The sequence below is a fragment of the Cervus elaphus genome, chromosome X (genome assembly GCF_910594005.1).
Source record: "Cervus elaphus chromosome X, mCerEla1.1, whole genome shotgun sequence".
NCBI classification, from domain to species: Eukaryota; Metazoa; Chordata; class Mammalia; order Artiodactyla; family Cervidae; genus Cervus; species Cervus elaphus.
In genome coordinates, this window is record NC_057848.1 from 124,043,224 (window position 1) to 124,055,878 (window position 12,655).

General features: G+C 37.5%; 1 protein-coding gene across 4 annotated transcripts in view; it reads right to left on the bottom strand.

The window, feature by feature from the left end:
- Positions 1–12,655, bottom strand: part of WNK3 (WNK lysine deficient protein kinase 3) — a 163,873-nt gene that overhangs the window by 4,532 nt on the left and 146,686 nt on the right. For all 4 annotated transcript variants that reach the window (XM_043896927.1, XM_043896925.1, XM_043896926.1 and 1 more), the window contains exon 22: positions 1,938–2,140. In XM_043896927.1, the coding sequence (XP_043752862.1) occupies positions 1,938–2,140 (203 nt within the window). The remainder of the gene's footprint in view (positions 1–1,937; positions 2,141–12,655) is intronic.

The window sequence follows — 12,655 nt, forward strand, 5'->3', positions numbered from 1 at the left end:
CATACACTTGTTCTTACTAATCAAACCCAGTGCCTAGCAGAGGGCTTGGCACATAGTAAAGAACCTGGCACATAACTGTGACAGTTTTCTAAGGCTACACAACAGTAACATGCAAGATCATTAGATAGTGAGACAGGCTCTCCACATAAAGATCAACTGAACTTAAAAATACAAAAATAGGTACCACATACAGGATACTAGTATGTGCTAGGCACTTTATAGATGTTAATCCCGACAACAATCCTGCAGAGCAGAAAGTAGTATCCCTGTTTTAAAGGCATGGAAACTGAGGCACAAATGAATTGTCCAAAGTCATACAACTAGTAAATGACTGAGCTGACCTGGAACCAAGTCTGTATTAAGAACATTTACCACTTTTATTCATACTCCATTTCCTATGCACTCTTCCTCCAAGCATCCCTCATTATAACTGCAACAAACCACTCTTCAACTCAGCAACAAATGCTTCCATTCACATAATGCTCAGAGCATCTTTCACTGGCAGCACAAACACATTTATGCCTTGAAATCTGCCTCTAATGGCTTCCAACTTTTACAGTGGTGATACTATCTGTGTATAAATCTGTGCCAGGAATAATATAAATACAGAGAGCCCTCAAGCAGATACACTGTTTACTAGTTTGGAAAATCTAGGCTTTTGAAAATTTTTATTCAATGTTAACTCTAAATGTATTTTCAGACTCTTTACCAAACTAAATGCAATGACTATATATACACACACATGTGTACACAAACATAACAGACACAGACACACACAGACTCAAGATATATCTCTTTCAATTATATGGGTTCAGATTCAAAGCCCTGATTCACATTTTAATAGATTTACTCATTTTGAAAAAAATGATATTTTAAAAATTCACACACAGAAAACAATAAAGTAAAATAAGATCCAAATTCCACCATCCAGGATATTTTAAGGGCTTTTCCTATTTATATGCATCTATAAGCTAGGCTAGGCTAAGTCGCTTCAGTCGTGTCTGACTCTTTGTGACACTATGGACCGTAGCCCACCAGGTGTGCCTATCCATTAGGTTCTCCAGGCAAGAACACTGGGGTGAGTTGTCATGCCCTCCTCCAGAGGACCTTCCCAACCCAGGGATCAAACCCTCATCTCTTACATCTCCTGCATTGGCAGGTGGGTTCTTTACCACTAGTGCCACCTGGGAAGCCCATGTGCATATATACATGTATCTAATATATATAATTTTACCTAAATACTATATATACTATTCTGTGATCCTATCTTCTTTCCACTCCAGAATGCATTTTGGACATCTTTCTACACTTTGATTGCCATGTACACCTAAGACCAGATGCAATTAACCAGACATCTCATCCATAAACTTAAGACATTTATTATAATAATTAAAAATCTTTAAAATTCTTTTTCATATTGAATACATAAAATAATTTATTGGCTCTGAGAATATTGATCTACCACTAACATAAGATAGCTTTTCCTCGAAATCCAAACTTCTTATACCACAAAAACTGAATTAACCCTTATACCAGATGCTTTCTTTTTTGATCCTTGATGTTTTTTCTTCCAGGTATAATAGCCTAAAACAAGGGTCAGCAATCTACAGCCTGCCAACTCTTTTTGCAAATCAAGTTTTAATGGAACAAAGTCATGCCTACTTGTTTATATACTGTCTATGGCTGTTTTTGCAGCATTGAGTAGCTACAACCCTATGGCTTGAAAATATTTACTAACTGGCTTCTTCCCAGAAAAAGTTTGTGGGCCTCTGCCCTAAAAGATAATTTGCTTGAATACATAATGAATCTAGACAAGGATAAAAGTCTCTATACTGTCAAGTCACACCACTCTCTCGTGGTAATTATAACCATAGACCTATGTGAATCAATTTTTATGGTTTTACGTTCTCATAAATAGTCAGGTATAAACTACTTACTTCATATGCTTTGTTCCAGTTGTCTGTTTCTAGTTTCTGTTGACTCTGTTTAAGTTGGTTTAAACTTGGCTTAATAAGCGAATTTCCTACTGTTTCCTTTGTCCAGTCATCCACCAATTTGTGTAAATCATCTGTGAACATTCCTTTTTTACTAACTGAAGATTGCTGGAATGATGCTGCACTACTTTCCACACACAGTGGATCTATAAGAAGAAAATAAACAGAGAAACCATGAAAAGGAATTAAAACATAAACAAATACTCTTTTGTGGCTGATAATGCAGAACTACCTATTGGGTATAGATAGGATAACCAGGTATTCTAGTTTATCTGGGACAGTTCTGGTTTAAAGCTGTTGTCCTGGTGTTATTACTAACAGTATGCCCTTCACTCTCAAAAGTTTTCTGTTGTTTGGGTGGCAAATTATATGGTCATCTTAGGTATAAGTCAACTATAATAAACAGTATCTCAAAAACATCAGTATCAACTCTATAATCTTTTCATCAGTTTCCTCAAATAGATACTTAAAAGAGTTAAAAAACAATCAGAATGTTAAAAAGTAGAAAGAATCTTAGAATTCTAGTCCAAACCACCATTTGTTTTATAATGGGGAAATGTGGCCTAGAAAAAATAAATTGACATGCCCGAGAGCTTGCAATTAGTTACCGGCAGAGCCAGGCCTGGAACTCTAAAGTCTAAATGAGAACGCTCTCTTTTCAATATAACATACTGACTTTCAAATTTTTCAGAAAACTAGAATCTCATCTATTTTTTTAAAACAATATTTCTGTTTATATCTAGAATAGCAGAAACAAGGAGGCAGATGGTTTGTTAGTCTCATGAGTTCTAGAGCGCAAGATGTACAAATAGATGAAAGAAATCAAATATAGATGTCTCCATCAATGAAGAAGTCTCCTAATCTGAACATCATAGTAAGTCTTTAATTTAGTACTCTAACACAAGCTAACTAAATCATTCTCATAGAAAAGATTCATAAAATTCCTCTGACTGATTTACGAGTCAAAACTTACAGAGTGGGTCTAAAATGAATTTTAGGAAATGCAGTAGTGAAATTTAAGCACAATAACACTTCCAGGGATTTAATTAAATACATAAGTGACAAAATCTTGTACAATTGTTATGTTACTTTTTTTAATTGTGAAAAACTATTTAAAATGTAAAAGATAAGGCAAGAACCTCCATATTAACACTTTCAAAGTACTTTTATATTCTTTGAAACTCATAACAGGGCCAGGGCCATGATATAGGTTCAGCAAGTTATCATTCTGTTTTGGGGATGGGAAGACTAGAATCCAGAGGGTAAACAGCTGAGGTTATATGCTGGGGTTAGAACCAAGTATCCTGACTGTTTTGTCAATGTGCTTTCCATTATACCATGCCAACCCCATGTCTTTTCTCATGGGAAAAGGATAAGAAAATTCTTTAATAAGGAGGAACATAATAATCTCAATGATTGCTTATACATAGTCTATCATTCTCTATGACTGCTGAGCTACTGAAGGCTTAGATTCAAGGATATTAAAAATTAAATGAAAAAAAAAATTAAATGGACACAGGGAACTATATTCAATATCCTGTGACAAACCTTAACGGAAAAGAACATAAAAAACTCTCTCTATATATATGTATTTATGTATGTATAGCTGAGTCACTTTGCTGTAGAGAAGAAATTAACACAGCTGCTGCTGCTGCTGCTGCTGCTGCTGCTGCTGCTGCGTCGCTTCAGTCGTGTCCGACTCTGTGCGACCCCATAGACGGCAGCCCACCAGGCTCCGCTGTCCCTGGGATTCTCCAGGCAAGAACACTGGAGTGGGTTGCCATTTCCTTCTCCAATTAACACAGCATTGTAAATCAGATCAACTACACTTCAATAAAATTTAAAAACAAACAAACAAAAAAGCAATGGAGTCTGAGGACAGACCAATAGGCGCTTAGAGACATAAGTAAATATCAGGTGGTATCCTGGATGGGATCCTAGAACAGAAAAATAATTTATGTAAAAACTAAGGAAGTAAAAATAAAGTATGGACTTTTGTTAATAAAAAATTAAATGAAAACATATTAGTGAAAATTGCTTAAAAAGAGCTTAATGAAATAAGTGGAACATATTCTCATATACAAAACAGTTTCACAAAATTAATTTTTACTAATGTTGAGCAACCATGGTGTACTAAAACGATGTACCAATCTGGTTGGAATTCCTACTTTTCTAAGTTTTAAAACCCAAGAACATACAAGTCAGCCTATAATAAAAGTATCATTTTTTCCTGTTTTCCCTCTGCACATTCATCTGATTCTCTGCCAACTCCAGTGAGCAAACAAATAGCACAACAATGTTGGGGAAGACTTTGGAGCTGAAGCCTTTTATAGATTGTGTTCTTACCCTGGAAAAATGTCAGCAGGTAGGAATAAAAAGGAGACAACAGCCAGAAACATATACATATTATCATTCTATTCATATCATAATAGTCTATACATATATATATTCCATACATATATCATAATCTTCTACACATATTATCAAGTGCCAGCATTTCTGCCCACACAGCTAATCTGAAGGAGTATTTCTGTGCTCATTCCCCTTTAGTTTCTATTAAAAAAAACATGTTACAAAAAGCTAAGTTTGAATGTCATTCATTTACGAACATTTCTGTACTAATGGAAAACCCAGTGTCAGGATTTTTCTTGTGTACAAATCTGGTGGAACGAGTGATCTTGAGCACTCAACTGGTGGCCAGTGATGACTGCTACACTAATGGTACAATTGCCAACAAGTGGAGGACATATTTATTTATTTATTTTTATTGAGGAAACATTGATCTACAACATTATATGTTTCATATATACAACACTGTATTTCTACTTCTATATACCTTACTGAATGTTGTTCAGTGCCTAACTATGTTTTACACATGGAAGGAACATTTATTGATTGATTTCATTTAAAAGTTATTCATATCATATTAAAGATCACAAACCAGAAATTACCCAACCAATGCACATTAAAAGAAATACACTTCAAATGTGTTTTATGATAGTAACATAACTTGTTACCTTCAAAAGTGCTCTTTTAATATTGATTTCTTATTGATGAAATGAGTAAAGTCAGAGTTTAGTCCTTAGTGTTCTTTTTTGTTTTTTCCCCAAGTTAATTCCTACTCAGGTAGTTCCAGTAATCACCCAACTGCAAATGTTTCCATCTCTTTACTTCAAATCTTGATCTTTTCTTCAATCAAACCTCACACCCAACTCCCAAATGTATTTCTCCAATTCAATTTCAATAAATTGTTCAATTAAATACACCCATCATTGTGTTAGTATGACAGTTTGCCTAAATGGTGTACTTCTGTTAAAGATACCACATTTTCTCCACTCAGACTAAGACCCTTTGAATCTCCCCACAAACACACATATATCCAGTTTATTGCCACATCATAGCAATTCATCCTGTATGACATCCCTTATCTATTTTCACTCCCATAATTCTCTAAACTCTTAATTATCTCATACATGAACTGCTATGATGGCAATGATCTTAAATAGATTGACTCCCTGGGTCGAGTTAACACACTCTTCACAATGCCATCAGATTAGTACCAGTTAAATGCTGTTTTCAGCATTTCATTCCTCTGCTCAAAGAAAACCCCTCAAACCCAAACTTTAAGAGTTTATTAGAACTAACAATAGTGGGTTTTCAACTTGTTTTGGTGGCAAAGTCCTTGGTAGTCATGATTATCTTTGCAGAGCATGCAAACATACATTATCTTATTTATTATCCTTAAACATTATAGCATTAAGCTTAAATACATAATAAAGTGCTGGATTAGATAGATTATCTTACATCAAACTACAGCAATTTTTTTAAAGTGTGGGAAAAAAACCTTCTAATGTAAAGCCCTCCATTTAACTCAACTGTTATATTCTCTTTCTCCCAAATAAATCTTTAAGAGTTTATGATTTGCATTTCTTTATATCATGCAGTTCTACCTACGGACAATACTCTTCACACTCCACTTCATCAATTTTAATCCAGTCCATTTACCTTTCAACACCAACTCAAATCCTATTTCCTGAATGAAGCAGTCTCAGTCCACTATTGCCTTTAGATGATCTCCTGTTTCTTCCTTTCAATCCAGTGCAGACACAATTTCTGGTATTGAGAGGCAATGCAATATAACAGTGAAGAACCAAAGCTTCGGAGTCAGATCTGCTTAACCCCATTAACTTTAGTCTCCTCTCTAAGGACAGCCTTACTTCTAACTAGTTGAGAGATGTTCTGAGGATTGAGATTAGGTAATGTGATTATGTTTCAGGGCTCCCAAGACCACTCACAGATTCAGTGATTCAACAGAAGGTCTTACAGGACTCAGCATATAGTTGTATTCACAGATGAGTTTACTAGAACAAAAGGATGCACAATAAGATCAGCAAGGGAAAAACACACAGGAATCTAGAGAAATTCATGCACAGACTTCCTTATGCTCTCTTCCTCAGGTGAGGGAGCATTCTTGAGTATGCTTCTTTCTCTAAGCAACAAAAAATACAGCAACATATGGGTAAGTATCTGGCCAGGGAAGACCAACAGAGACTCAGGTTTTTATTGAGACTCAGGTCAAATAAGCACCTTTTGCCTAGCATGAACCAGAATACCAGACTCTAAAAAGAGTCTTTATTCAGCATAAATCACATAATTTGTACCAACAACCTAGGTAAAGTGAACTATACTTATCAGGGAAGAAACGGAAACCAAATTCCTACACAACAGCCAAAGTCCAACCTTGGAAACAGACCTTCCTAAAAACAGCAGTCTTCTAACTACTATATTAACTCTTTTCAGCATAGTTTAGCACAGTGCTCACATTCAATATTATAAGTTAACCACACACCTACATTGTAAATAACATTACATTGCAATATGCATCGCTTCATGTTTCTCAAAATAGGTATAATTCTGGGCAGACAAAGATGGATATGGATCTTAGTACATATGTTAAGGCAGTGCTTCATAAAATGTATTCTGTGAAAAGTGGGTTCTCTGGTAAAACTGTTCGAGGAAATGTACATTTATTTCCTTTCTTGAAAATTCTCAAAACATATTAGCAAATTAAAGGATCTAAGAGGTTCTACAGAGGAAAAATGATTTTTATATGATTGACTCCAACATTTCCTATTTGACCATGCAACACCTATTAACTCCTTGTTGACAGCTTATAAAATGCTGTACTCAGGCCAACAAATGTGTTCATTAATCATGGCCAAATGGGGAAAATATGAAACATCAGCAAGCTTTAAAGGAAAGATATTACAACTAGATATATGAAATCACTTGGTTCTGTGATAGTCCATGAAGTAATACAACCACTAGAAGCTATGTGTGGAACACTCTATATTTACAAACTTGTCTTTAATAAATTCTTAAAAGAAAGAGAAAATGAAAATAATTTAGCTTCCGTTTAGGGAAATAATATTTTCATATTAGGTATGCTTAGGAATTAACCTAAACATTTTAACAAATAAATTATTTAATGAAAGTTTAACAGATACTCTCATTTCTACCTGATGAAAAATAATTTCTGTCTTCCAGCATGACAGAGTGAAGTTATCAAATTCTCTCCCTCAAAAGCAGTAATAAAACTGGACAAAACTCTCAAAAACAATTTCAGCAATCTGGAATTTGGCCAAAGGCATGCAACAAAATCGAAAGTGTTATACATGAACACCACTAAACTTTTAAGAACTATGTAATCTGTGGCATTTTTGCCCTGGGCTGCTCCTGTTAACTGTGCATCAGCTCTTTTTGACCAGCAATTCAAACACAGCAGCGGTGGTGCGGCACCGGAGCAGCCGAGATGAGACACCCCATGTCCAAGGTCAGGAGTGGCGGCCGAGAGGAGATACCCCACGTCCAAGGTCAGGAGCAGCAGCTGAGAGGAGATACCCCACGTCCAAGGTAAGAGAAACCACAGTAAGACATTAGGCGCTGAGAGAGGGCATCAGAGGGCAGACAGACTGAAACCACAATCACAGAAAACTAGCCAATCTGATCACATGGACCACAGCCTTGTCTAACTCAATGAAACTAAGCCATGCCATGTAGGCCCACCCAAGACGGATGGGTCATGGTGGAGAGTTCTGACAAAATGTGGCCCATTGGAAAAGGGAATGGCAAACCACTTCAGTGTTCTTGCCTTGAGAACCCCATGAACAGTATGAAAAGGCAAAAAGATAGGACACTGAAAGATGAACTCCCCAGCTCAGTAGATGCCCAATATGTTAGTGGAGATCAGTGGAGAAATAACTCAAGAATGAAGGGATAGAACCAAAGCAAAAACAAAACCCAGTTGTGGATATGACTGGTGATAGAAGCAAAGGCTGATGCTATAAAGAGCAATATTGCATAGGAACCTGGAATGTTAGGTCCATGAAACAAAGCAAATTGGAAGTGGTCAAACAGGAGATGGCAAGAGTGAAAGTCGACATTCTAGGAGTCAGCGAACTTAAATGGACTGGAATGGGTGAATTAAACTTGGATGACAATTATATCCACTACTGTGGGCAAGAATCCCTTCAAAGAAATGGAGTAGACATCACAGTCAACAAAAGGGTTTGAAATGCAGTACTTGGATGTAATCTCAAAAATGACAGAATGATCTCTGTTCATTTCCAAGGCAAATCATTCAGTATCACAGTAATCCAAGGCTATGCCCTGACCAGTAACGCTGAAGAAGCTGAAGTTGAACGGTTCTATGAAGACCTACAAGACCTTTTAGAACTAACACCCAAAAAAGATGTATTTTTCATTATAGGGGACTGGAATGCAAAAGTAGGAAGTCAAGAAACACCTGGAGTAACAGGCAAATTTAGCCTTAGAATACAGAATGAAGCAGGGCAAAGGCTAATAGAGTTTCGCCAAGAGAATGCACTGGTCATAGCAAACACCCTCTTCCAACAACACAAGAGAAGACTCTACACATGGACATCACCAGATGGCCAACACTGAAATCAGATTGATTATACTCTTTGCAGCCAAAGATGGAGATACTCTATACAGTCAGCAAAAAGAACACCGGGAGCTGACTGTGGCTCAGATCATGAACTGCTTATTGCCAAATTCAGACTTAAATTGAAGAAAGTGGAGAAAACCACTAGATCATTCAGGTATGACCTAAATCAAATACCTTATGATTGTACAGTGAAAGTGAGAAATAGATTTAAGGGACTAGATCTGATAGACAGAGTGCCTGATAAATTATGGACAGAGGTTCATGACATTGTACAGGAGACAGGAATCAAGACCATCCCCAAGAAAAAGAAACGCAAAAAGCAAAATGGCTGTCTGAGAAGGCCTTACAAATAGCTGTAAAAAGAAGGAAGCGAAAAGCAAAGGAGAAAAGGAAAGATATACCCATTTGAATGCAGAGTTCCAAAGAATAGCAAGGAGAGATAAGAAAGCCTTCCTCAGTGATCAGTGCAAAGAAATAGAGGAAAACAATAGAATGGAAAAGACTAGAGATCTCTTCAAGAAAATGAGATACCAAAGGAACATTTCATGCAAAGATGGGCTCAATATAAAGGACAGAAATGGTAGGGACCTAACAGAAGCAGAAGATATTAAGAAGAGGAGGCAAGAATACACAGAAGAACTGTACAAAACAGATCTTTATGACCCAGATAATCACAAAGGTGTGACCACTCACCTAGAACAGACATCTTGGGATGTGAAGTCAAGTGGGCCTTAGGAAGCATCACTACAAACAAAGCCAGTGAAGGTAATGGAATTCCAGTTGAGCTTTTTCAAATCCTAAAATATGATGCTGTGAAAGTCCTGCACTCAATACTCCAGCAAATTTGGGAAACTCAGCAGTGGCCAGGGGACTGGAAAAGGTCAGTTTTCATTCCAAAACCAAAGAAAGGCAATCCAAAGAATGCTCAAACTACCACACAATTGCACTCATCTCACATGGTAGCAAAGTAATGCTCAAAATTCTCCAAGCCAGGCTTCAACAATATGTGAACTGTGAACTTCCAGATGTTCAAGCTGGTTTTAGAAAAGGCAGAGGAACCAGAGATCAAATTGCCAACATCCACTGAATCATCAGAAAAGAAAGAGAGTTCCAGAAAAACATCTATTTCTGCTTCATTGACTATGCCAAAGCCTTTGACTGTGTGGATCACAATAAACTGTGGAAAATTCTGAAAGAGACGGGAATGCTAGACCACCTGATCTGCCTTTGAGAAATCTTTATGCATGTCAGGAAGCAGCAGTTAGAACTGGACATGGAACAACAGACTGGTTCCAAATAGGAAAAGGAGTAAGTCAAGGCTGTATATTGTCACCCTGCTTATATAACTTATATGCAGAGCAAATCATGAGAAACACTGGTCTGGATGAAGCACACGCTGGAATCAAGATTGCCAGGAGAAATATCAATAGCCTCAGATATGCAGATGACACCACCCTTATGACAGAAAGTGAAGAACAACTAAAAAGCCTCTTGACGAGAATGAAAGAGGAGAGTGAAAAAGTTGGCTTAAAGCTCAACATTCAGAAAACTAAGATCATGGCATCTGGTCCCATCACTTCATGGCAAATAGATGGGGAAACAGTGTAAGCAGTGGCAGACTTTATTTGGGGGGGGGGGCTCCAAAATCACTGCGGATGGTGACTGCAGCCATGAAATTAAAAGACACTTACTCCTTGTAAGGAAAGTCATGACCAACCTAGTTCAGTTCAGTTGCTCAGTTGTGTCCAATTCTTTGCGACCCCATGAACGGCAGCACGCCAGGCCTCCCTGTCCATCACCAATTCCCAGAGTCCACCCGAACCCATGTCCATTGAGTCAGTGATGCCATCCAACCATCTTATCCTATGTCATCCCCTTCTCCTCCTGCCCTCAATCTTTCCCAGCATCAGGGTCTTTTCAAATGAGTCAGCTCTTCACATCAGGTGGCCAAACTATTGGAGTTTCAGCTTCAACATCAGTCCTTCCAAAGAAGACCCAGGACTGATCTCCTTTTAGATGGACTGGTTGGATCTCCTTGCAGTCCAAGAGACTCTCGAGAGTCTCTTGAACACCACAGTTCAAAAGCATCAATTCTTCAGTGCTCAACTTTCTTTATAAATCAACTCTCACATCCATACATGACCACTGGAAAAACCATAGCCTAGGTAGCATATTAAAAAGCAGAGACATTACTTTTCCAACAAAGATCCGTCTAGTCAAGGCTATGGTTCAACACACAGATCCATCAACAGAAAGTGGAATCTCTTTGGGCTTGAGGTGTTTAAATGCAACCTCTCATTAATCTCTGGCTCAACACTAAGCAATGCAGATATAAAGGTCAGCTTAAAAATAAAAATTGGCAAGGGAAAACCAAGCACTGATATCAGCAGCTACATACTGTAGGTTAGACAGACTTAACATATATAATCTCTCAATCAAAGCTGGACAGAATGCATGGAGCAGCAATCTGAGGATTCTGAAGAGGTAATAATAGTAGGTGACTAGGAAATAAGGCCAAAATTCAAAGTACCATTAAAATGGCAGTGAGGTTACCAATTGTTCCTATCTTTTATCCCATGGTTAACCTAGAAGTGGGTGGGCACTGGGCTGTGCAAAGAGAAATCTCCAGAGGAAATCCTCTACTTTTGGAATGAGATACTGGAAAGGGAACTTCCTACATTCTCATAATGTTTATAAATCTCTCATTTTTTCCTTCTTTTCTCTGTACTCTATCCCCTACTGCCAAGCAATCCTGTGGTGGCAGAGTCCCTGGAAACTCATGGAAGCCAAACTCTGAAGGAAGCCAAAACCCTCCTTTCTGCTCATGGACTTAAGGTTCCATGAGAGGGATGGGGTGGGGAGAGAGGTGGGAGGGGGGATCGGGATGGGGAATACATGTAAATCCATGGCTGATTCATGTCAGTGTATGGCAAAAACCACTACAATACTGTATAAATAAATAAATAAATAATAAATAATAAAATAAAATAAATTTTAAAAAAGGGTTTCATGAGAGTGAAGACAATCACTGTTGCTTTTCTACTCCCTCTGATCTCCCAAAGCTTGGCCCTGAACATATGCACAGTGGTAGACCTGCAGAAGAGAGCAGAGTAGCTAAAATCCCAAATTTGAGGCTGAGGAACAAAGGAGTCATTGGGAATCAGAAAGTAGTGGAGGTATCGCAGGGAGGGAGGAACTGAAAAAAATTATTTTTGAACTTCTGGGTTTACTACTGAGCTGTGCACACATGAATCCAATCCTATTCAGCATACCAAGATATGAAAACTGACCTAACAGACAACTTCCGAAGGCTGACCACCCACTATGAGACCCACATGTGGGACAAGTCCAAAGGGCACCACAGAGGCAATGCAATGAACTGACATTAGAACAGAATGTGGAAGATAGGTTGGAACACATTAGGTAAAAATAACTGGGTCAATTACCTCCTATAACAAAAATTTAACAAAAAAAAGGTAACAAAAATTCTACAAAGGATTTTTAAAAGACACTAGAGTCTAGAATATTCAAAATGTTGAAGATAAAATTCAGTATGACTTTGCATATACAGAACTAGGACAATTTCAACTCATGTGGGAAAAGATAGTCAACAGATACTAAATCAAGGACAATTCAGATGTTGGAATTGTCTGACAAATACTCTAAAGCAGCTATTTATAAAAATTCTCAAATA